General features: G+C 35.8%; 1 protein-coding gene across 3 annotated transcripts in view; it reads left to right on the top strand.

Moving 5' to 3' along the window:
• Positions 1-800: 800 nt before the first annotated feature.
• The window catches only part of C2CD6 (C2 calcium dependent domain containing 6), a 128,610-nt gene continuing 103,311 nt past the window's right edge, over positions 801-26,099 (top strand). The window contains exons 1-4 of one of the 3 annotated variants that reach the window (XM_031958327.1): positions 801-1,095; positions 16,585-16,671; positions 23,436-23,487; positions 25,479-25,624. In XM_031958327.1, the coding sequence (XP_031814187.1) occupies positions 853-1,095; positions 16,585-16,671; positions 23,436-23,487; positions 25,479-25,624 (528 nt within the window). In that variant the 5' untranslated portion in view covers positions 801-852. The remainder of the gene's footprint in view (positions 1,096-16,584; positions 16,672-23,435; positions 23,488-25,478; positions 25,625-26,099) is intronic. The other 2 variants (XM_031958326.1, XM_031958329.1) reach the window with 2 other exon arrangements.

Here is a 26,099-nt window from a genome sequence, read left to right on the forward strand (position 1 = left end):
TTATTTTTAATGTTTTATTTCCTTTTTATTATTAAATAATTAAATGTTTTATTTATGTTTAATGTTTTATTTCCTTTTTATTTTATTAAATAATTAAATGTTTTATTTATGCTTAATGTTTTATTTTAAATGTTTTATTTCCTTTTTATTTTATTAAATAATTAAATGTTTTATTTTAAATGTTTTATTTCCTTTTTATTTTATTAAATGTTTTATTTTTAATGTTTTATTTCCTTTTTATTTTATTAAATAATTAAATGTTTTATTTTTAAAGTATTTTCACTTGGCCCTCGTTCCCCGATGCTCCCCGCCCAGTGATTCATTCCCGCCAATAAAGCAGAGGAAAAAAGAACTGACCGCTTCTTGTCTCCGGAAGAGGAGAGGTCTGGCGCGCGGTCTCCAGGAAAGCTGAGGCGCCGGAGAGGGGGCCCTGCTGCCGGGGGGGCGGAGTCGGGAGGGAGGAGCTAGGGGAAGAAACGACCACGTGCCCAGCCGCCAGGGAGAGACAGGACAACCGCCTTTCCCTCCCCGAGTCCCAGGGAGCTCGCGCACGCGCGCAGCGCCTCCACTTCTTCGCTTCCTCGCAGACCACCTACCCAGCTAGAGAGCAACAAGCGCTTTCCCGCCTTCCCACCGGCAGGCTGTGCGCATGTGCAGTGACGCCGACCTCTCCTCCCCCCACCGCCGTACGTGCGTGCGTGTGTGCGCGGTGCCTAGAACAACGCGTCCCCCTCCCCGCGCGCCCCCCCCCCTCCCAGCTCACCCCGCGCACGAACTCAGTAGCAGAGTGGCCCCGAGCCACCGCGGTCGGTTGAGGGGGCCGGGGTGGGGGGTGGGGGGCGGGGGGACAGGATGGAGCCAAGCCAGACAGAAAAGAAGGTTTCGGATCTTAGTGAATCTCAGCGAAACAAGGTTCATTCGCTGTTCAAGGTCCCTTTTCTTCACAAGAGCGAAACCGGGGCCGACGAAAATGACGAATCAAGAACCGGTGACACCATATCTCAGGTGTCCTCCCTCCGCCAAACGCCCTCGTCGAAGATGGAGTCTTCTTCTAGGGAAGGCAGCAAATCGGGGACAGGCCGAAAGCTGTTGAACGTGAGGCGAAGGAGAGGATAGAGTGGCTGCGCCCGGGGAGGGCGGGATGGGGGCGGGCGCGGGGCGGGGCTGGGGGTGGGGGAGGGGCGTGGAGGCGGGAGGCCGGATCACGCCGGGGAGCCCCAAGCGGCGAGGCCCGTCGCCCTTGCTCCGGTAGCCGAGGTGTGACGGTCGGGGATTCTCGCTGGGGCTGGAACCTTTGCGTGGGTCACAGGGAGAAGCCTCAGCCCGGCCAGTTCCGGGAGAGTCCCGGATGTCCGGGGAAATAGTTGGCTTCTCTGCCCTGGGTCAGTCAATCTGCATTTATTAGGCACCTACTGTGCACATTTATTAGGCGCCTACTGTGCACCTCTCCCACCGAAGTGCCTGAGAAGAGCAAAGGGCCGCCTCTTGATTTCCAGGAAGTCATATTTTAATAGGGGAAGATTATGGCAAATTTATGCAAACTAGCAATCGATTGTAGCAGAGGGAAGGCGCCAGGATGAAGGGATTTGTTGCAAAATAGGATCAGGTTTGCACCAGACCAGCTTAATGATCCGCAATCCTTTGACCCAATATGAAAATCCCTTTTTTGGTCGGTAGTTTCCAGAGAAGGGAAGGAATATGTTGGGGGAAATGGATGCAGCATGAAAAGGAAATGTGTTTTCCTAAAGCTTTGGGATGAATGTTTGAAATTTTAAACGCGAGTAAGGTTTTTACCTATTGTATAATAATTTGTCTCGAGTTTATGCTAGACAAATGTATATTTAAAAACCTAGAAGTAGGCCTTGGGTTGGTTGGTTGTTTTTATTAGTGGTTTAGCACCTTTTTTTTAATGGTTAGGTTTTCTTACAAATGCTAGTGAGAAAATGTGCCAACAAAAACATCATATTCCACTATTCACTCATCACTAGGTGGCGTAATTTTTTAGCTGCCTTTCCTGTATAATGGTGATGGACTCCGTTTAGCCACATTCTCTCCTGACCAGAATGTCCTTGCATTTGTAAGAAGGCTCGACTGGATTAACATATCAAAGATGACCAGGAAACTGGTTTAAGCTAAGTAGTCTGTAGTAGAGAAAAAAAATCTATCTAGCCCAATTAACACAAGTGTATTAAGTTATTTAGCAGGATCTCATAAACTCAATATTTTTTGAATTACATTTTTTTTTAAGCTGTAAGAATGCTCCAAAAAAGACCTTCAACAAATTATAGCATGGAGGCAACTCATGGTACTTGTAGACTTTTCAATAGAGCACAAAATCTATCAGGTTTTTACAGGAATTGGAAAAGCTTCAATTATCCTTCTGGCAATAGCCTATGTCTGTCTGATGACAGGCTTAGGTACGTACCAAGATGCTTATTATGAGTAGGTTGGCAATCCATGGAACAAAAACATACAAATTAGTTCTGGGTTCTATAAAACCTTTTTCTTGTTCTGTAGTTATGATGGAACTAGCAGAAAAGGATGTTAAGAGCTACATATAAACAGTAAATTAACCTGGTTTTCCAATGTGAGATTTATGTCCAGGGACAAAGTTAATTTATTAGTAGAAAAACTGAAACATGTTTCTAGCATTGGTATTTTTCTTATAAATGAAACTAGAAAATATGAATAACTTGGAGTTGCAGGATACAAGATTAGTACTATCAAAGTACTATTTTTAGAAAAGATAAAAGATAACCCATTTATAATAAAAGCCACTACATATTTGGGGATCAACCTAGAATTCCATATATGTAAAATAACATAAAATCAAAATGATGGAAATAAAAGATAGTAAATCAGTATTCATGTAAGGGGTTGAATTATTCTAATAACGGGACTATTACCAAAAATAATCATCCTAATTGATGCAATATGAATTAAAATGCCAAGGAGTTTCTTCAGAGAACCAGATATAATAAAATTCATGTGGGAAAACGCAAGAATGCTAAAACATTATGCTTTAACCCCCCCCCCCCCAAAAAAAAGGTGCTGTATTTTGACTATATAATATATAACAGAACAGTTGTTTTTAAACTATCTGGTATTAGAGGAAAAACAGATCAAGTAACAGATTATATACAACCACCAACCAGATACATATAAAACATTAATATTTCATAAACCTATAGAAAATAAAACCTGGGTAAAGTTTTTTTTTTTAATACGAACTTAACAGTCATCAACAAACATTTCAGGATACAAAGAAGAAAAAAATGGATTGTATATGAAATTGTGAACTTGTTAGTTTTCAAATGTTTATTAAATTTAACAAAGCAATAATAAAATTGCCCAATTTTTGTCCCTTTTTTACTTTTTTCATTTTCTTTTGTGTTTGTGAAGTGTTTCATTGATACTTTTCTTAAGGTTTTTTTTTTTTTAAACATATCTGTTACTGCCTATTAACTCATCCCTACCTCCACATTCCTTTCTAGTAACTAGTAGAATTGAACAAAACAAATCAGTTGGCCATGTCTGAAAACAGTTCTCATTTTATACTTCTAGTTCATCAGGAAGGATTATTTTTTAACAAATTATCAGGAAAAATTGGAAAGGAACTTGGCAAAAAGTAGATTTAGAATCACATTTCACACTATATATCTCAGTGAAATCCAGCTAGATAATAAAATTAAACATGGCATATCTCAATTGTGGAAGAAAGATGAAATTTTTTCTACTCTGACAAGGAATTATTAGGGAAGGGATACAATATGTATATTTTCCTACATAAAAGCAAAATACTTTTTAAAAAACTTATGAAATTAAAAGAAAAAGAGATTGGAAATATGGCATATATGAAATTTTAAAAAGCATATCTAGAATATAAAAGGAATTGTTAAAAATGAATAAATTTTAATCTGTCCAGATAGGAATGAAGGAAGGAAACACTTATTAAGTGCTTACTAGTATACAGAATTCCTCCCCTCACGGACCTCATATATAATAGAAGGAGGCAGCATCTTTGTAAGATTTCAGTTGGAAGAGGATTCTGGGAAGATGGAGTAGGTCAGAAAATTCCAAGCTCTTCAGATTTCTTCCCCAAACTGGACAAAACTACGTCTCAGGGTGAACATGGAACAGTTAAAGACAGATAGGAGTCGGGGCAGAATAGTGATCCTCCTGGAACAATCAGAGACATCTGAAGAAAGATTACAAAGATTTGGTTTCTATGAAGTGTAAACATCTCCAAGCTAGTTCCTCTACGTTGTGAGAAGTTAGATGTCTTAAATCTGGGAAGATCGAGGGAACCTCAGCTAATAAGGAAAGCCAGGCCCAGCTGTTAGGCTGAGACTTGGCCCTGGGCAGGAAGAAACCAGTACATACTACTGAGTGCGGAAGCATCAGGCAGGGACACTGCTGGCTTCAGGAACTTAACAGGAGGGAAGAAGAGCTCTTGGTTTTGGGTTCCAGGCCAGAAGGGAGAAATGAAGAAAGACCTGAGGCCAGAAACATCATTCCTTCTTCCTCCTCCCCCTCAGAATTAGAGATGATTATACTTAGCAGATCTTTTTTAAAAACACAAAAATGAGCAGGCAAAGGAGAAAAAATCCAACCACAGAAAGTTACTGTAGCAATAAGGAAGACAGGTTCATCTTCTGAGGAGGATACTGAAATTAAAAAAGCCTCCCCTATTCCCAAAGAGTAATGTCAAATAGTTTCCACAAAGACTTTAAAACTCAAGTGAGAGAGATTGAGAGGGGGATAAAATAATCTAACGAAATATTATGAAAAGTCAACCAATTAGAAAAGGTTATACAAAAAGGTTATTGAATATAATTTTATTAAATTGTGATAAAGATATGTCTTTTTTAAAAGCTTTTTCCAACTTTTAAAAAATTTAATAGAAAAGAAAAAACAAAGCAGAACATTGTCATGTGCCTAGCAGAATGTCAAGGAGAATTCAGAATATAAAAATAAATTTCCAGTTTGAAAAAGGATATATAATAGTAAAAGAAATTATATTCATGAGTGTCCATCTTTACTTCCTTGTAGATTGTTCCCCTTTCATTCCCCCAAGCAGGCTATAGTTAAGCACAACTATATTTAATATATGCCCTCACATTATACACACAAATACACATACATATATATTCATATCCATCCACAGACCCACATACATATACATATATGTATCATATATATGTATATGTAATGTGCTCTGGTAGTTTTCTTGGGGTCTTTGGGTTCTTGGGAGCAGCCTTCCTTTCAGTTCGGTAATCACCATAATAACAGCCAAGTGTTAAAGTCCAAATCCTTTATTATCTCTTTCAAAGTCTTGTCTTCTTTCCTGGGGCCTGGTTAGCTTTCTTAAAGGTCTATATCTCTCCTTGGTTCTGAGAGCTTGAGCTCCCACTTGTCTACTGTGACTGATGAATTTCCTGAATTCACCTAGCTGAGACTTCTAGCTTATATGCTCTACACTGAGTATAAACCAATCATTATATCACTAGGAAATCATTATTTGTTGTAAGATTAAATCTATCATTCTGAACCATGCTAAATTAGATAACCTTTGTCTCTATCAATTCCACTTACTCAGTACCTTCTAAGAATCCTTTGTTTCTAGTGCTGGCCCATAACATTTATATACATACATACATATATACATAGAGTGATGCATACATATCTACATGTACTCAAACACAGGTATTTACCCATATGTAAACATGGGTCTAAAACTATATTTGTATGGCTGACAGATAATGTAAATTTCCCTCTTAACTGGATCTTCAAGCTTGTGCAAGATCGATGATTATTAGCTGTACTTTTTTTTCCTAATAAATTTGACTCCTAATCTATGTTGTGTTTATGCACATGTCTTCTTTCCTATATCTGTCTTCTACTTTAATTTTTAAACTTAACTTTTTTTGCTATTACTTCAACTTCCTCCCACTCATGGATCCCTCCCTCATTTTCTCTTCACCTCAGCACATCCCCCCTGCCCTTTTTCATCTCCTCTACCTTCCCCCCCCCCCCTTATTTCTTTATAGATTTTGGAGAGTGTTAGACCTTTCATACTATAGACGTAATATTGCCTATTTAACCCATTCCTAATGTGAGTTTTCAGAACTAAGAGCCCTCCTTTCCTTTCTATCTATCCTTCCTCTGCACCTCATTTGTATAAATCTTTTTGAGTTAACCAATTCCTAATGTCAGTTGTAAACATATGTTACACATTTCCACATAAAAACATAAACAATTTGTCCATTTAAGTTCCTTAAGAGTAATTTTAGATAATTGGCTTTTTTATATGTTAAATTTTCTACTGTTCTAGTTTGGTTGATAGAACCCCAAAAATCTGCAAGTTCATTGAATGTCTACTCTTTTTCATCAAATATAATGGATAATTATGCTGGATATGATATTTTTGACTAGAGGCTAGTTCCTTTGATTGCCTGTAGATATGATTCTAGGATCTGTGGTCTTTTATTGTGGCTGCTGCTAATTCCTGTACAATTGTAATTGTACCTTCAGTATATTTGAATTGATTTTTTTCTTGTTTCTTGCAAAATATTCTCTTGGATCTGGAGTTTCAAAATGTAGCAATAATCCTGTGTGTTTTACATAAGGGATCTCTTTGAGTGGTGATTGGTGGATTTTTTTCTATTTCTACTTTTCCCACATGATCTATCACTTCAGGACAATTTTCGTGGATTATTTCTTGCATTATCGTGTCATGGTTCTTTTTTTTTTGTTTGTTATAGCTTTTTAGGTAATCCAATTATTTCTTTTGATCTAAGATGTTTCACATTCTATTCTATTTTTTCATTCTTTATATTCTGATTTTTTAGTTTCTTATAGCTTCACTGACTTTCCCTTGCCCAGTTCTAATTTTCAAAGAGTTATTTTTGGCTTTAAGATTCTGTATCTCCTTTTCTAGTTGGATAACTTTTTTTCATAATTTTGTTTTTCTGGGATTGTTTTTATTTTTATTTTTTAGTTTCTCTTCAAAGCCTCTCATTTGATTTTAAAATTCTTATTTGAGTTCTATAAATTCTCTGGACAGAGAGCCATTAAACATTATTCTTTGGGGTGGAAGCTTATTTTTTTACTTCATTGTCTTCCTCTGAAGATGAACCCTGGTCTTCCCTGTTCCCAGACTAAGTTTCTATGATTCCTTCCTCCCTTCCTCCCTCCCTCTCTCCCTCTCCCTCTGTTCCTTTCTCCCTCCCTCCTTCCCTTCTTCTCTCCCTCTGACTTCCCATCAGCTCTCCCCTCTGATCTGGTACCCCAAACCAAGAGCTCCACCCTCCTGCAAGTGCCCTCAGCCAGCATTGTTCCTGCCCCACTGTGTCTGCACTCATCTGGGTAAGTATCTTCTCACCCGGCACAGTTGGGCCTAGTGTTCTTGATCAACTGAGGTTCCCTGGGTCTTCTTGCACTCAGACCCTATCTAGCCTCCTTAAGAAGTTGGAAGTAAAAATTTCTGTGGGTCTTGCTGTGGCTCCAGACAAACTCAGCTTTCCCAGGGATCCCCACTTGGCATTTCTGAGGTGTTGGCACTTCACTCGAGTTAATTAATCCCCAGCCTGGGGAGCTTTCTTCAGATATTCTTGAGTTGTATCTATTTGGTCCCAACTCTTATTGATTTTTCACCAGTCTGTGCTCACCCTAAGGTGCAAATTTGTTCTGTTTGCAGGGAAAATTTGGAGAGCTTAAAATTTACTCCACCATCTTCCCAGAATCCTCCCCTTAGTTATACAGAATCTTTTTTTTTTTTAAACCTTGAAGCAATTGGAGTTAAGTGTCTTGCCCAGGGTCACACAGATAGGAAGTATTAAGTGTCTGAGGTCACATTTGAACTCAGGTCCTCCTGACTTTAGGGCTGGAGCTCTATCCACTATGCCATCTAGATGTCCTGGTTATACAGAATCTTAAGGAAGAAAATGACTCCTAGAAAATTAGAATTGGGCAAGGGGAAGCAAAATAGAAGAGAATGTGAGACGTCTCATAAGAAAAAAAATAAATCAAGATAACATAAGGATAGTTGGACTATTTGAAAGCTATGGGGAAAAATGAAATCTTGATATAATACAAGAAATAAAGATGATTGGCCTGACATGTTAGAACAAGAGGGCAAAGTAGAGATAGAAAAAAATCCACTAATCACCACCTGAAAGATCCTACAAGAAAAATGTGCAGGAACATCTTTGCTAAATGTTGAAACCACCAAATCAAAGAGAAGATTTTTACAAGCAATGAAAAAAATTCAAATATGTTGGAACTACAATTAGAGTAATACAAGATCTATCAGCAATTACAATAAAAGAATGCAAGTCTGAAATGCTATATATCAAAAGTCAAAAGAATGAGGTGCCATGGTAGATTTAGAAAAATATGGAACGACTTAGACCTAAGAAGGATGATGTTGTCTACCTTCAGAAAAACAAGACAAGAATAGTGTGGTCTTACAGAGATGCATATGAATGTATGTGCGTATGGTTATGGGTATGTATATGTACATGTATATGCATATGTACACGTGTGTATATTTAAATATAACTATGCTTAAATCTAGTCTGCTAGGGGGAGGGAATAGGGAGGGAAGGATAAAGTAAAAACTACACAGCAGAGAACAAAAGAAAACTTATAGGATGCAAAGAAAAGATGTTCTCTTATTATATACAAATGTCTGGGATGGCAAGCCCTAACTCAAAATGACTACTCAGAGATATCTCGAAATGAAGAACAGAAATTATTAGAATTTCGGGAGAAGTGGACAGTCCACTAGAGTCTCAGAAAGAGAAGGGTTGGTTTCACAAAGGCTCAAAGATAATTTAAATGGTCAGGGAAAAAAATTACAGAAACTATTCGCCCACCCATCTCCTGTTAATCCTCCTAAAATCATTGGCAAACTTGACCTTTATTCTCATTTGTCTCTGGAATATATAGGTGGGCTTTTTGTGGCATTAAGGTCTTAGTTAAGCAATACCTGTTTCAAAAGAAAGAAAGAATCTGTCCTGCTTCTAAGGTTAATAATGAATTTAGAGGTTTCTAAGTAGACTCGGTTTTACTTCAGGCTTTTCTTAACAAATAGAGACTTAACAGTTTGTAGACTTCTCAAATATCTCCAGGCCATTAAGTAGTCAGATTCTTCTCTAAGAAGTTATCTCTTAAATGTTTTCTCTTAGGAAGTCTTTGTTCTTCTTCCCAGAGCTTAATGATTAAATCTTTGGTGTTGATTCTTATTATTCTGAGAAGTCCTCAGTTTCCTGTTCCACTCACAAGGATGCAAAGAAAAGATGTTCTCTTATTATATACACTTTATTTAAATTGAAATTTATTGTTACACATTTTGAATCCTCATGTTCTGTGTACACTTTTTTACTTTTTTTCTATTTTGTGTTTGTTTTAAATAAATACATTAAAAAATTTCAGCTGCAAGTTGAACAAAAGGTCCCATGATACAGCAGCAAGGCTGATGATGGTGCATCCTCTTAATTGTCATCTTTCTGATGATGAATCGTTTGACATTATCAAAGAATTTGATGAAAACAGTTTTTCTGTTTTGGAGGATCTTCAAAAGATGAGGCTGTAGCAACTGCGAGGACAGTTGCCAAATTATATCTCTACAAGGATTTCTTAGCAGAATGGTTTCTGTGGACACTGGTCTGGAAGTATTGCTGTCCCAAAGGATCTTGAGTACAAAACCTGTGCCACCATCATCCCAATTTGAGGTGAGATAATGGTCAGGTGGTGGTGATTGCACTTGTCTGCTACTTGCTGCCTCTTGTCTCTCCAAGTTCCCCACTACTTGAACTAAGATAGTGATGGCTGATCCCTTCTCCAGAACTGCTTCCCCAGGTCATGGCTGCAAGGGCTGGGCTTGAAGCAGAATTCGTGATCTAGGGGATGCTACCACTGCCAGGATTCCAATGCCTTTTGGAAATGGGTCAGCAGCAGTAGTTGTTGATGAGAGACCTTTCAGCTCTCAAAAGAACAGAAATTGTCAATAATTTGTAAAGTATTCAATTTTATTAATCAGAGATACAGATAACTTTCAGATTTTACCTCATGGCCATCAAACTGGCCAAAAAAAAAAAAGAAGAAAGCAAAGGATCAGTGCTGGTTATAGAGAAAGAGATATGCATTTATTGCTGGTATAATTTCATCCTTGTTCAAAATTTTTAAGAGAAAACTTGTCCTGTAGAAAAGGTAGAAAAATAATAATATTCTTTGATCAGAACTTTTCATTGCTGAGAATGAGCATAATTCTGGGAAGATGGTGGAGTTAAAGTTAAAACTCTTCAGACTATTCCCCTCCCCCAACAAAATTGCATCTCAGCGTGAACGGAGAGTAATTAATGACAAGCATAGTGGCAGAACTGTGGTGGTCCTGGAACAATCAGAGAAGATATGAAGAAAGATACCAGGATAGAGATTAGGCACCTGGGAAGTAAAAACCCTTCCAGACTAGTTCCATTAAACCAGCAAGTTGTGACGCCTGGGACTAGCTGGCTTGTAAAGTAACCTCAATCCCAGCCACAGGAATTTTTACCTCCTTGACAATGTGGGGAGTCAATTCTCTGAGGTGGGGAAACTGAGGGAACCCCTGCTGATAAGGAATGTGCTACTGAGATTCAGCCTTAGGTAATAGAGAAGAAACCAGCACATGTGGCTGACTGGGGAGCAGGAACCCTGCTGGTTGTGGGCACTTGGAAGAGAATGAAATTGTTGGGTTAGAATGGAAGGAGTACCTATGGCCAGAGGTACCATTTCCCATACCACAGGACTAGAGGTAATTACATCAACAACATGCTACAAAATGCATAGGCAGAGAAGAAAGAACCCATAGGAAATTACTGTTTGAATAAGGAAGATCAGGATTCATCTTAAGAGGCTGCTACTGAAATTAAGAGTAATGTCAAATTGTCACCTTCCCAAAAAGAATTCATAGGAGAATTTTTTTAAAACTTTATTTAGAAAATGAGAAAGATTGAGGAAAAACTAAAAAGATAAATAAGAACAAGAAAAACAATGATGTAAAGAAAGTCAACCAACTAGAAAAGGAGATCCAGAATCTTAAGGAAGAAAATGACTGTTTGAAAATTAGAATTAGGCAAGGGGAAAGCCAGCAAAGTTATAAGAGACTAAGAAATAATAAAATAGAAAGAATGGAGAAATAGAAGACAATGTGAAACATCTCATTAAAAAAATGATCTGGAAAATAAACAAAAAAAGAAAATGATGAGTTTTGGGGCTCCTAGTATGGGAACCAAAATATTATGAAGTTTAGGTTTTCGGGTTCCCTTTCATAGGGAACCAAATGATAACGTCTAGATTTAGGAAACCAAAATAAGAGTAAGATTTCTGGTGGTCAGGAAGTTAAATGATAAGGTCTAGTGGCAGGTTTGGGGTTCAGGGAACCAAATGGAAAGGTTTGGCTCCCCGGCACCCCCTTGGGATTCAACACAAGGATAGGGAGTTTGGGAGAACCCCTTTCTGGTGGCACAGGGATTCTCTATAAAGAAATTTACAAACCCCAAAACCTAGATTGATAAGAGGTTTATTATAGGGATTGGGAAGTAAGGTTAGAAATCCTAACAGAAATGCATAAAGTCTGGTTAGGGAAATAGGTGAGGATAGCACTGGAAAATATTTCCAGTGAGCAGAGGCCTCCTTGGCATAACATGGCATAGCATGGCGTGTTTAGAACCTCTTCGAAGAAAGTATTTTAGATTGGCTCTTTTATAATAGGAGCTTTGGCTACAAGCTGAAGGGGGCTAGTGGATGGAGTTCCAAGTTGGCTCTATCTACAAACTGGGTTTCAGCTTGAGCTGAAATTTAAGTAGAATTGAATGAGTTTCTTTAATTGAATAGGGTTGGAATTCTTTTAGCTCAGGACTGAATCAACCCCACCTAGATAACAATGAAGCTGTTTTATCTTGTTTCCCTTGGGAGAGGTCCCTCACTGAGGTAGAGTTGAAGATTTTCTTATTCAAGGAGTTTTAAGAGTTTTGGGGTCCCTTCTTCAAAAACTATATAATAGACTACCTGAAACCTACAATCAAAAAAATAATTTTGATATAATACAAGAAATAATTAAAATTATCCCAAAGTGTTAGGACAAGGGAAAAGTAGGGGGGAAAAAATCCACTGATTATCACCTGAAAGAGATCCTATGAGGAAATCCTACAGGAATATTAAAGTAAATTCTGAAACTCCCAGATCAAGGAAAAACTATTATGAGCAACAAGAAAAAAAAACAAAACAATTCAATTACTATGCAGTCGCAATTAGAACAAACAAGGCTTAACAGCAGCTACATAGCAAAGAGCAAAAGAATGAGGCTACTGAAAATATCACATAACTAAACACAATCCTGAATGGAAAAAAGAAACATTTATTGGATTGTAGGAATTTAAGGATTTTGTTGCAAAAAGACCTGAAATTCATAGCAAGTTTTACATATAAAATCCAAGAGAAATGTAAAATGTAAATGTAAAAATGTAAATGTAAAATGGTAAATGTAAATGTCAAAGATTAATGTCAAAGGACTTAGTAAGAAACAAACTGTTGATGCTTTATATGTGTACTATATGTCTAAAATTGTCATTAGCAAGTGGATAGTTTTGTTGAGGTCTAGATTTGGGGTGTCTAAATGAGATTAGGGTTTAGTTGAGGTCTAGTGGCAGGTTTGGGGTATAGGGAGTCAAACAGAGTTCTCCTGCAACCCTCTTGGATTTGGCACAAGGATACAGCGGTAAATAAGGTCTAGTAGCGGCACAAGTCCCCAATAAAAGTATTTATTAGCCAGAGAGCTAGATTGATAAAAGAGGTTTATTATTGGGTTTGGAAGTAGGAGATAGGTGAACGTAGAGATAAGGAGGGCCCTTGATAGAGGGTCCAGTGGACAGAGGGTCCTCACATGGTTGGCATGTTTGGAATCTCTGCAAAAGAGGGATTCCCTGCGTGGCCCTTTTATAATAGAAGACTTAGCTCGAGGGGCTTTTGGGTGTAGCCCCAAAGTTGGCTCAGATCCTGATGGGGCTGGGACAGGTCCGGATCTTCTATTGGAATTAAAAGGGACCAGGATTTGTGAGTCAAAGGGCAATTACATTCACTGGAGGGGTTTGGAAATCAAAGAGAGGAATCTTTCCCACATCAGTTTGAAAGAAAGAATTGGGTAGAGCTGAGTATATGATGTGATTCTGAAGCAGATTGTGGTCCCTTTAAGAAACTATTTCCTTTTGATCTGTGGTTCCTTTCAGATTCTCAGCCCCTCCTGGGGAAGGCATATCCTCCCTAGATCTTTCCAGAATGCCAGAGCCTTTGATTCAATTAGAAATCCTGATCAAAAAGCAACCCTTTGAAGTGTTAATTCCAATAGGAGATCCAGGCTGTCCCAGCCCCCAACTAGTCTGATCTGCTCCGGCTTTCCCAGCCCTGCCTGAGATAGCCAATATAACAGCTTTCCTTCACTAAGATTTTGGCAGATGGACTAAGCAATTTGCCAGGATCCTTCTGCCCACTAAGAAAGCATTCTCAGTGCCAAAACTCCATTTTCCAATAGATCTGCCACTATAGAAATCATTCTCTTGGTAAACTGATTTCTATCCAACAATAAACTTCCATTTTGCAACTAATAATTCAGGAATGAGTGAATTCTTTCACTCTAAACCTATGCCTGATTTAAAGGGGATTCTCAACAATTCTTATCGCCACTAACCTCTTGACCACCAGGAATTGAGACCACTCAAACTGCATCAATTCTAAAAAGCAGAAAAATATAAAAACAGCAATTAGGTTATACAGATAAGGTGTAAGAAGAAGAACTGACACAGAAATTAGATGGGGGAGAAAGGCTGGTAGTTCTGAAATCCTCACATCACGAATGAATTAAAAGAGTGAATAATTTATATTTAGAAGAGTATAAAAGTTTCCTAAACTTAATAAGAAATAAGAGGAGAGGAAATAGGGTGGAAAGTATAGAAGGGTTCATAATTGATGGGAATAGGCTATAGTATACAGATTAATGGGAATGGAATAAAGAGGGAAAGATGCGGGGAGAGAATAAGGATCCTAGTGGGGGAAGGGGAGATTAAGAGCCAACAGGGATAGGAAAAGAGATATACACAAACATTAATAGATCAGGAGTAAAATTTTTTTTAGAAAAAAGTAGGGGGAGTAATCATTGATCTCAAAGTTAAAATAGATTCAATCAAAAGAAAAATAGGGAAATTGCACTGTATGTCAGTCATATTGATATTACTTTGGACTATTTAAAACAACCAGTATAAGATTGGAATATTTCTGTGGTGTAGGAAATGAGTTGGTGCTTTTAGAAAAATATGGAAAGACTTGGACCTAAGAAGGATGATGTTATCCAACTTCAGAGAAATAAGGACAAACAAGTATGTCCTCATTTCCTATATATGAATGTATTTGTGTGTATATATGTGGATGATTATAAATGATGATTATAAATATCTATCTATATATGTGTATATATATATATATATATATATATATAAAAAATATATGTAAATACATCCTCACTTAATTGTTGCCTGCTTGGGGAGGGGAGGAAAGGGGGAAAAAATAAAGTAAAAAGTGCACAGCAGAGAATAAAAACCATAGAGAAACAAAGATGGACAGTTCTGAATGCAATGTGTAGTGTTTATTAAATGTACTGTCGTGAAGTAGAAATTTATCATTATTTTCTGTTATTATCCATCAAAAATTATAATCAAAAAAGCTTTGTTTCTTTTAAAATGCTCATAACCATATTCTATCTAATTACAACAAACTGGAAGTAAATAAAATAATCAACAAGAAGGAAATGGTTTAATGTGGTATTTGTAATGAAGTATTATAGCATAATTAAAATGGACCCTTATCCATTTCATGAAATATAAAAAGATCTTTATGAAATAATGCAGAATGAAAGATACAGAACAATTAGAACAGAGTTCATAGTAATTAAAATGACAGAAAAAAAGGGAATGAATGGACTAAGGATCTTGATAAAGACCTAGAGTGAATTAAACTTTATAACATTTTATGGAATAAATTTCATTAAACTGAACAGTTGGAAGATTAAACTTTTTAAAGAAAGGAAGTTGTAGCTAAATGGATGATTTCTGTGTACAAGAAAAATAATTTCGTGTAACACTTGGTCAAACAAGTTCATTCTTTCCCCTCAAGAACTTCGCACTGTTTTTTGATGCAATAAAGCTCATAATCTTATATCTACCTCCTCAATTTTTTGCAATAGATTTAGTACTCAAAATCCGTGATGTCCTTGGCTGTTAATTTTTTTTTAATTTTAATGAATGAGACAGTGGGTCTGCTAAATGAGGTATTTTGGCTTCCTCTTTTAGTATTGTTTAACTCTTTAAAGAAATGGTGATAATGACAATGTCTGTCTTTACATTTTCCCATTTTCTGTCTTTTGGACTTAAAAGTTTATTAGGTCCATTTCACTTAAATATTCCATAAAATTGATGTTTCTTAATGCTGTTGGTCTCAAAGTGAAATCAGCTGTTACCTGCAAAGAGTGTATGTTTTCATGACTGTGAGGATTTCCCATTTAGAAATCTTTCTTCACAAAAAGACTCTACAGTGGCTTTGTACATAAGTTCTAGGGAAGTGTTTTGACACATTTAGAGATACTAAATTATTTATTCAGGTTCACATGGCTAGTAAGTATTGGAGACAAGATATGAACCCACATTTTTCTTGATTCCAATCCCAGAATTCTATGTATTCTACCATGTTTCCTGGCCTGTATCAAGAATTTTTGCTTTCAAATTCTGTGATTTTCTTGTCTACAAGTTTCAACAATGTCAATGCTGATAGATTTCAAATTTCTTTTCCAGTATAAGTTGATTCTTTAATTTTAAAGAGTTTACATTTAGAGTTTGCAGCAGCAATTTATGTGTATTGACTGTCTAAAGAATTAATGTTTCTTTGCATCTTTTATCATTTTTGCTGCCAACCATCCCCTGGCACTGAGGTAGCAGAACAGGATCAAACCAGGACTCGAGTCCATTGGGGATTTGGTTTTTTTGTTTGTTCCATGAGTTGCTATAGCCAAAGTATTTATCATCTAATGATCAAACTACTAGTGATGATCCTCTCTATGCTTAGTTTAGCTAATTAATAAACTATATATATATATATATTTAAGCCTTTCTTGCTTAGTAGAATCTGCCAGAATTCATGATGCACTGGCATAATAAGTCTTCGGAACTCAAAGATAATGCCTTGCTGAGATGAAGCATTGGAGTAAAATTTTTATGGGGGAAGGCTTATCTTACATTAAATTCTTCTCTAAAATAAATATTTAATTGCTCATGCCCCTGCTTTCATCAGTAGTTCTTTGTGAAATACACATTTTGATATTTTTCACTGTAATGTGGGCCATTGTGAATCAATAAACTTAGGCACCAAGGTAGCATAGAATTTACCTACTGTAATCATCACAAAGGCTTCTACATACAGTACAAAATAGTACTTAACTTGTTCTATTTTCATCCTTTTAAAATTTGAAGCAATTAAGAATTCATTTATGTTTTATAGATGCTGAGAAAAACTCTTAAAGGAAGTGAGAGTAAAGATTTGGATGTAGCACAAGACCTACCATCTTTGGTTCCATTTGGAGATGTGGTATGTAAAAGCATTCTATGCACCTACTAATTACTTTATCACCCCAGCTAATTCATCATCTGGCTTTTGGGTATTCAACAAGAATATATATGAAATAATCTATAATAAGATTTCCATCACTTCTCCTTTTTTATGAACTAAAGATTTTACAAGAATATTTATTCAAAGAGGTTTATTAAAGTAATTGAAAATATTTTATTGCAGAGAATGAGTAAATGTTACTTATGATTATTAATTACCTAAATGTAGATATTTTTTAAAATTTCCCAAATTGGTATGGATGTAGTATTCTATAATATGAGAGAAAAAAAGCTAATTGTCCTCTAAAGCCCACAGATAGTACTCTAAATGAGAATTCATAAATACAGCTTCCTATTTTTTGGACAATCTGGATCAGTATTTGATCAATGACCACTCTATTTGTACTTGATGCTTTGAAAAATAGAAAAATGCAAATACATGTCAAATTGGGATATTTGCCCTTTGTTTTGGTGGGGGTGGGGGTGGGGGGGATACCTTGCCAACAGTTATCACAAAATCACAGTTAGACGTCTGATTCCTAACAGTTAATAGGATTGTAGAACTGGAGCTGGAAGAAAATCCAGATTCCTCAATTTTATAGTTAAGGAAATAGACTTAGGAAAATTAAGTGATAAATTCAAGGCCAGTCAGAATCCCAGTTTATAGTGTTATATGTCAAAGAGTTGAGTGCTTCATTGGCAATAGAAAGGTTAGAAGTGTTTTGCTTCTCTAGTCAAAATTCCACTTCAAAAAAAATGCATACTCTATCACCAGATAATAATAATAGTCTGTGGTATGACTTAATATTGCATACATTCAAAACTGAGTTTGCTTTTGTAGTTGTTTTATCTAACATCTTTTCCTACCTATTGAATTTGAGGATTGCAACTTTTGCTTTAATGTCCTTAAAATAATATTTTTGTCTTAGGATTTTAGAAAAACATTTTATACTCTTTTAGCTCAACAGTCATTAAAGCATACAATATGCAGGATACTTAGATTTTTTTTCAATATCATTAGACCTTAACAATTTATCTTTGTATTGCTTTATTTTTTTAATAGCTTTTTAGTTAGTGGGATTGGGTTTCAGAGTTTCTCAGTCTTCCCTATCATTTAAGAGCAAATTTCTCTAAATAAATTATTTAATGGTAGCCCACTAAAGAAAAATGAAAGACAAACCTCACATAAAACTTATGCATCTGAAGTCAAGTATATTGAGATGAAATATTCTTGACTCTTGGTCTTGAGAATATTACCACACATGATATTTGTGGAAATATGTATAGAGAAATTACATATGTTTAATATATACTGAATCACTTGCAAACTGGGGAGGAGGAGAAAGGGAGGGAAAAAATTAGAATATACAGTTTTTTAGGGGTGAATGTCAAAAATTATCCATGTACATATTTTGAAAATAAAAATATATAATTAAAAAAAGGGAAAAAAGAATGACTACAAATTGGACCCTTAAATACTTACTGGGTATGTTCTGCCAGATTTGTAGAATCTCTGGCTTCACATCTGTTATAGATTCTTCTGATGTTGGGTGCTGAAATCTGGGATGCAACTCCACAATGGTTGGGAACTCCTGACCCTTCCTTATGAACAAGAGAAACTTCACCTTTCTACAATGGCTTATGACATTCCTAATAGCTTCCCTTGCTTCTCAGTGTTATCGGAGTTTTCCATGTCTTAACTATTTGGGAAGACAAGGTGCTATTTAGTGTCTTTGTTTCTAAATCTGCCATTTGAGATCTTTGAATATTAAAATTCACAAAGGAGGCAAAAAAAAAAGATAAGGCAAGCTTCTAGCTTATCAAACCACATGGTCTTGAGTTCATGTGTAAAACATTTTTATCTGTATATTCCCAGAGCCAAGAGCCCAATCCTCCACACAGATAGCAATTATTTATGTAGCTGTACCTTTTGGGGAATTTAAACTAAACCTTCTTTGCTGTCTTCTGCAAGGGTAGCAGATGACCAAAACAAATTAACGAAGGTACCATTATTTAAACTAGATACAATGAGACAATATCCAAACGTTAAAAATGCCATATAGTTACAGTAAACACATTAACATTCATTTAGTTCTTTTGTTTGGTAATTATCAGTATAGTGGGCCTTTTAAAAAACCCACCATAATATGTACTAGTCTTATAATGCCAGCAAAACTGAGGCAAGACAGAGATTAGGGTTTTTAATATTTTAATAGTGGAGAATTTGGACTAGCAGCCGAGCAGGACCCATGTTCGGGCCCCAGCCAGTTGAATGGGACTCTTGGCTCAAAGCATTCAGTCCTCAGCAAGTAATTCTAGAGACTTTAATAAGGCTCCAGCTATCAGGGAAACAAAGACGAGGGGAGAGGCAGAGCACGGTTGAGTGGAAATTCCAGGAAAGGACCATAATTTAGTTCTGACAGACTGGGGGTCAAGAAGATGGTAGAACAGGAGATAGGAAGTCTGAGACCAGGAGTTAAGCAGGCATCTGGATAAGCCTTCTGGAGTTTTATGACTCTTTGGAATGTAAGAATTGCCAGAGCTTCGAAGCCCCAATTCTCTCAGTTCTAATGGCTAGGAAGTGGGGTGGCTGTTCACAGAATAATGGGAAACTGAGGTTATTACAATTCAGAGAAACAGAGTTAGGGAAACTGAAGTTTTTCAATCTAATAATCCTTGCCAGAAAGGGAATTGAAATTAGTCTGACATGAACAGTTCTTGATAGAGCCATTTCTTTGTGATCACTTTTTCCTTTTCTGAAAAAATATTTACTAGTCATGCTTCTAAAAATACACTAGAATTTTATCCAGGAATTGAAATCAACTTCATTAGACTATAAATTTATACACTTCACTTTCTTCTCAATTCTCAAAAATTGGGATAATTTTTGTTCTTTTCTCCTCCTGTAATATCTTTCTTGGTCCCCATTATCTTTCAGAGATCTCTTCTGATTCTTTGACAGTATTTAGGAATTTGGTGCACCTGGATCAGACAACTTGAATTCTTCAGGGGCAGATAGGTGCTCTAAAATTGTTTTTATATCCAATTTTTTATACCACAGAAAGTACTATTATAAAGTGTTACTTTTTGTTTTTATAGAAGCATTCTCTTTGTCTTTGGATTCTTTGAAGTATATACCTCAGTAGTTTTACCATGTCAAAGATGATATACTGTTTAGTGACATTTTAAATATATTACAAATTGTTTTCCAGAAAAGTTGATACGATTCAGAATTTCACTAGCAGTGAATTAGTGTTCTTGTCTTACCATAGCCCCTCCAGAATTTACCATTTTTGTCTTTCATTGTCTTTGACAATCTGGTCTTGTTCTTATTTCTGTTTCTAATATCAATAGCCCATCCACACTAAGTATTGTCTTCTACTTTTAAAAAATTTTCCTCTTGTCCCCAGTTTAATTAAAAAAATTCCCAATTAACCATTTCAAGTTTTCTTAACTTTCCTTGATAGTTTTTGCTATTTATTTAATAGAATATGACACTTTTTTTTTGGTATCTCTATTACCTGCCATTGCTTTTATCTTGTGTACATGTTTTAAAAATATTTGCATATGATGAGTTCATTGAGCATCCTCATTGGTTGATTTAAGTAGTTCCATTTTCCTAATCTTTAGAATAGTTATTCCTTGTATTTTTCATTCTTGAGAGCTTTCCATCTCTTTTGTGTTGACTTCTCATATGAATATTTAATTCATGGGAATTTAATGCTAAAAACTATGGTAAAAGACAGATTTTACATGGCACTCCTCTCCTATATCACAAATAGTCATTTCCTCCCTTACTTTTTGTCTCCTACCTCTTCTACTATAATAATCAATTTTTCTTGGTGAGAATCAAATCTTGGTTAGTTCTTCCATCTTTTGAAGTCTATCATACTGTGTTATATTTGCAGTGAGAGTACAGGGGCCAATCTACCTAATGCCCCTCTCTTGTGCCCAGCCAGGTAACAGGCACAATGCTACGAGATTCTTCTAATTAAGGTAATTAGATTAAATCCTGATTAGGATCATTACATTTTCCATTCTTCTGCTCTTTGGATAATAAACCAGGACATAATGCTTATAATAGTAAAAGTTATAGCTCAAAAGTGTAAGGGGTTTTCCAAAGACAGGGGAGTTTAAAAAGTATTCAATGTACAAATATATAATAGGTAGTTTATTCCTATATAGATAGAAAATTACTAAGCATAAAAATGATCATCATAATCAGTTATATAATAGGTAGTTTATTCCTATGCATAAAAATGATCACCATAAGCATTACAGAATGATTTTTAACAGAATATAGTAACATAATTATGGTTACAGTTATTTGGGAGGCTAATATTTTAAGCCTCATCAGATCAGAACACAGTGGAACAATATTATTGATTAGGAATTGGTGGTATTGAACATTATCCAATCAAGCAGTCAAGTTTTATCTTCTTTCTTTTGGTCACTTTCTCCATTAGCTACTGGTGCTCTAGCAATAACATAGCCACTGACTCAAAATTTCCCAGGACATAAAGCCCCAGTTATTCAGTTAACTTTTGACATCCCAGTGGTGAAAAGCAGCTTGGGTACTCTTTCTTATTATTAAACAGCAGTGACTCTCTGCTGCTGTGATAAGTAGAGAGGACTGCAATGCATCAAGTGTCCAGCATGGTCTCCTACCTTGGGATAAAAAGAATATTCCTTCTGTTCCAAGTAATTCCCTTTAACTGTCTAAAATTCTGAAAGGACTCTACTTTGATAATAACACCTTATGAATACTTCCTTGATTGATTAACAACCTTCCCTCCTATCGGGTCATACTCTATGTATGCAAACCCTATTGGTCATCATTTTAACCCCGTTGCCATACCCAATTGCCAAATACTCATTCCCACTGTCCACTGTCATCCCAAAGATACGCACCTCTTCCACTTTACTTTTTTAAATGCCAGTTTCATAGACAACAAACTTGCTTTGCCAAATACTCATTCCCACTGTCCACTGTCATCCCAAAGATACGCACCTCTTCCACTTTACTTTTTTAAATGCCAGTTTCATAGACAACAAACTTGCTTTCATCTTAAATCTCTTTCTTTCCCACTCTTATCTTCTGGCTCTCATTGAGCCTTGGCTCCTTCCTGATTCCCTGGCTGCCCTTTTCATTAATTTCCTGCCAACTCACTGGTCATGGTGAAGAAGTTGGAATATTCCTTACTCCCTATTGCCACTTCCAAGTTTTCTACCTGCCTTTATCACCCAATGACCTATCCTCCTTTGAGGTTCAATTAATTCATATCTTCCACCTAGTCAAAATTCTGGATGACTGTTGTCTACCAACTTACAGGACATACCTCTTTTTCCTTTAACGAGTTCAGCATCTTTCCAGTTGCTGTCCTAATACTAGAGGACCTCAATATAAATAATGATAATTCTTCATCCTAACAGTACAATTCTTCAACTTATTTCATTTGGCCTACTTCTTCTATATTCCATCATACTAAGATATACTGTTCAGGTACTTTGAAATTCCTTTTTGTGGTCACAATCTGTTGTCATATACCTCTCCTTTCATCTTCCAGCCCCATATCTTTTTTGTCTACCTTGAGATCTGAATCTCTTAATTCTATTCTCTGTCAGTGTCCCTATACTGGATACACTCTCCTCCTTTCCCCATCTTGACCCACTGGTGAAAAAGTTCAACTTTATACTTCCCTCTTAAGTTCCTTGTCCACTCATCCAATTGCTTATCTTTTTAAAAAATCTTATTTTTTCCCAATTATACATAAAAACAATTTTTAACATTCTTCTCTTTTTGATTTGAGGATACAGACCTAGAAGTGGTATACTGAGTCAAATGGTATCCACAAATTTGTAGCCTTTTGGGCATTGTTTCAAATTGCTCTCTAGAATTATTAGATCAATTCATAACTCTATTGTGAGTGCATTAGTGTCCCAATTTTCCAAGTACCCTACAACATTTATCATTTTCTGTTGTATTAGCCAATCTGATAGGTGTAAGGTGTTAACAGTAGGTTGTTGTTTGCAAATAAAAAAGAAAGAGGTAGTCATGTGTTCATACTTAGAGACTTAATGAGATTTTTTTGTCTACCTAACTCTTTGTCGCAGAACGTCTAGAAAAGAAAATCTAAAAAAGCTCATTGAATACTTTTATACATCCTCTGAATCATCAGCCCATCTGACTCAATAGCCATTTAAATCTGTTTCTGGCTCTCTGTCTCTCTGTCTGTCTCTCTCTCTCTCTCTCTCTCTCTCTCTCTCTCTCTCTCTCATTCACTTCAACAATTAACCAAACGATTCAGAAATATCTTTGGAGTTTTAAATGATAGAAAACTTTGAGTTCTGTATCAAACAGTATATTTCTAATCATACATTATCATATAACATCATTCAGCTAATAGAAAAAAATTAATAATCCAAAAAAGTTTTCAAAGTTTTATGTTCAGGAATTTATTTTTAACATGGAGAGTTATTACTCATTTCTATAAACGTTCAAAACATTGATGAACATCTCATTTTTCCTTTTATCTCCATTTACTTAAATTTTCTACCTGGTTTTATTTTCCTTAGGGAAAACTAGTAAAATAGTTTTATTTTTATTTTTATTTTTTACCAGCCAAAAAATGAGAGACATTAACAGAACCACTCTGTACAGAATAAAGTAAAAGGAAAAACAGTTGTTATTTTAATATGTGATCACTTAGTAATATAATGTTTTTGTTTCTTTGATTCTCATAGGTTGGCTGCCTAGCTGTTCATATAAAGAAATGCAGACATTTTTCACCCAGGAGTATCCTTTCTCTTCTTTTATTTAAATGATTAAAGTAAAATTCAGTTTCTTTTTTCCATTGACAACTCTATTATATTTTTATATCATGGTTAAGCACATTGTTCTTGGGAATAACTCCATACCGTTCTTCTTAAAAAGCCATATACTTTTTTCTAATTTTTCTCTTTTTTTCCTCTTCTAATAATTTTCTTTTCTCCAATTTGAGATTTGAGGGTGGTATAGAGAGACATTGGAGCATCTAGGTAGCGCAATGAAGTCAGGAAGACTGGACTTCCTGAATTCAACTCTGGACTCTGACACTTTCTAGCTGTGTGGCCCTCGGCAAATCACTTAATCCTGTTTGTCTCAATTTCCTCATCTGTAAAATGAGCTAGAAAAGGAAATGACAAACCACACCTATATCTCTGCCAAGAAAACTGCAACTGAAGTCATGAAGTTGGACATGACTGAAATGACTGAACAATAACAATAGTGACATACTTGATAGCCAGGAAATAACCTATAGATCAAGAGTCATTCCTGTGATCATTAAGTTAAATGTCTCATCTGTAGTTCCAAGAGGCTGTAGGACATACAGCAGCCACACCTGGTAAAATTGTCTTCACAGGCTGGCTAAACAAGATTGAGTTAATCAACAGGCCTCAAACCTATCTGTGAGTTAGGGGGGATGTCTGCCTTAAGCATATAAAAACTTCCCTGGCAGAATGGGTAGATGAGAACCATTTGTTCCAAATGCCATGAAGGCAATTGAAGCAAGTGCTCTGGGGTGCTTGAAGCTTGGTCACACACTAAAGACACCAAAGGCTCCTATTGAATCCCAGGCCATTTTGCCTGTTGTCTTGAGTTTTGTCTTACCATAGATTTAGATGACTCTGGAACCAGAGAAAATAAGCTGATGACTGTGCAACTCTGTCTCACTTATATCCAATTTATGGGCAAGTCAAAACACACTCACCATGTCATTAGTCCTCTTTTAAAATGAAGGATTAACTATACAGATTATATCTTTTCAGGGGAAGCTAATTTTGGTTAATTTAATAGGATATTTATCTTACCCTTTCCTTTCCTTTTTCCTTCCCTTTTCCCTTTTCCTTCCCTTCCCTTTTCTTCCCACTCTTTCTCTTTGTCTTTGTCTCTGTCTTTCTGTGTCTGTGTCTGTGTCTGTCTGTCTCCATGCTGTCTGGAAAAAAGTGCTCGTTGACTAAATTATTCTTTTTCAAAGTCTGCTCATTAATATTTTTGTTTTAAAGTGAACTAAATGTATATCTAGAGTGCAATCATTTAAGTATCGGATTTTTTCATCTTTTTATAATCCACAGAAATTAAAATTCTGTTTGGTACTAAAAGGAACTGTCTTAATCAGAAAAAGCAAAAAATAGTTTCATGAATAGAATTTTATTAAGTAACATGATAGACTAGTATATAACTATGTATCTGAAATTAATCAGAATAGAAATTACATGATAAATTTGACCAATGTACACAGTAAGTCTGGATAATTCAGGCCAAATTATTTCATCCTAAATACTGGCTTATTGCTCTTAACTTTATAATTTTCTTAAAATTATATTATTTATGTTCATCAGTATTCTTCATCAGTCTATTAAAATAATTATATGTTTAGGTAAGCAAGCATTCATTTATTAATCACTTATTAGTGAAAAGGCATATTACTAAGTGTTGAAAATACAATCTGCCTTCAAAGAGCTTAGATTCTCATAGATACTTTATGAACTAATATGTTGAAAATTTTAACAGGGAATAGTATGTGGAGTCTGATTTCAGTGCACCACCTGTGTTGCTCTATTTAGTCATGGACAAAAAGAGTTATTTTTAAAAGATACTTTTTTTTTTTTTAAAGATACATGTATTAGTTAATATTTTTTCATTGATTCAAAGATTTTGGTCTGAGTTGTCTAAATAAAATTGATACAAAATCATTGCTCAATAGCCAAAAAATATGCTTCCTGAATTTCAACATCTATTTTCAGTCAACTTACAATATTATACAAATTTATTTATTCGCATCACTATAAACAAGATCATGAAATGTACTAAAGCTCATTCCGTGAATTTCAAGAACAACGAGAAGAAACCTGCAGTTAAGTTTGATGAAGTGAAATACTTCTCTGTACAGGTAACATTAAAGTTTTTATTTCAACTAACAAAATGTTTATATAGACTTACAAATAAGTATGCTAATTGTATAAATATTCCCTTAGTATAATAGTTACTCAAGAGTCTGATGCCAGTACTTTTCTTCTATTTTCTCTCCCCTGATTTTCTTACTCCCATGGCTTTTTTATAGACTCCTAAAGTTAATATAATAGGAAACCCCTAGAGTTTATTGAGTGAAAGGGGCAATAGGATCAGGACTAGGCTTTAGGAAAATCACCTTGGTAGGTGAAAGAAGGATGTATTGAAGTAGGGAGATCTTAAGGTAAGCAGATCAAAAAAGAAAACCATTGCAATGGTCTAAGTGAAAGGTGATAAAGCTCTAAGTGAGGGTATTAGCAGTATGAGTAGTGAAGAAGTTAAGACATATAAGAGATGTTATAGAATTAGAAATTGCAAGATTTGACAAGTAATTGGATATAACAGGTAAAAGTGAA

This window comes from Sarcophilus harrisii, chromosome 3 (genome assembly GCF_902635505.1).
Source record: "Sarcophilus harrisii chromosome 3, mSarHar1.11, whole genome shotgun sequence".
NCBI classification, from domain to species: Eukaryota; Metazoa; Chordata; class Mammalia; order Dasyuromorphia; family Dasyuridae; genus Sarcophilus; species Sarcophilus harrisii.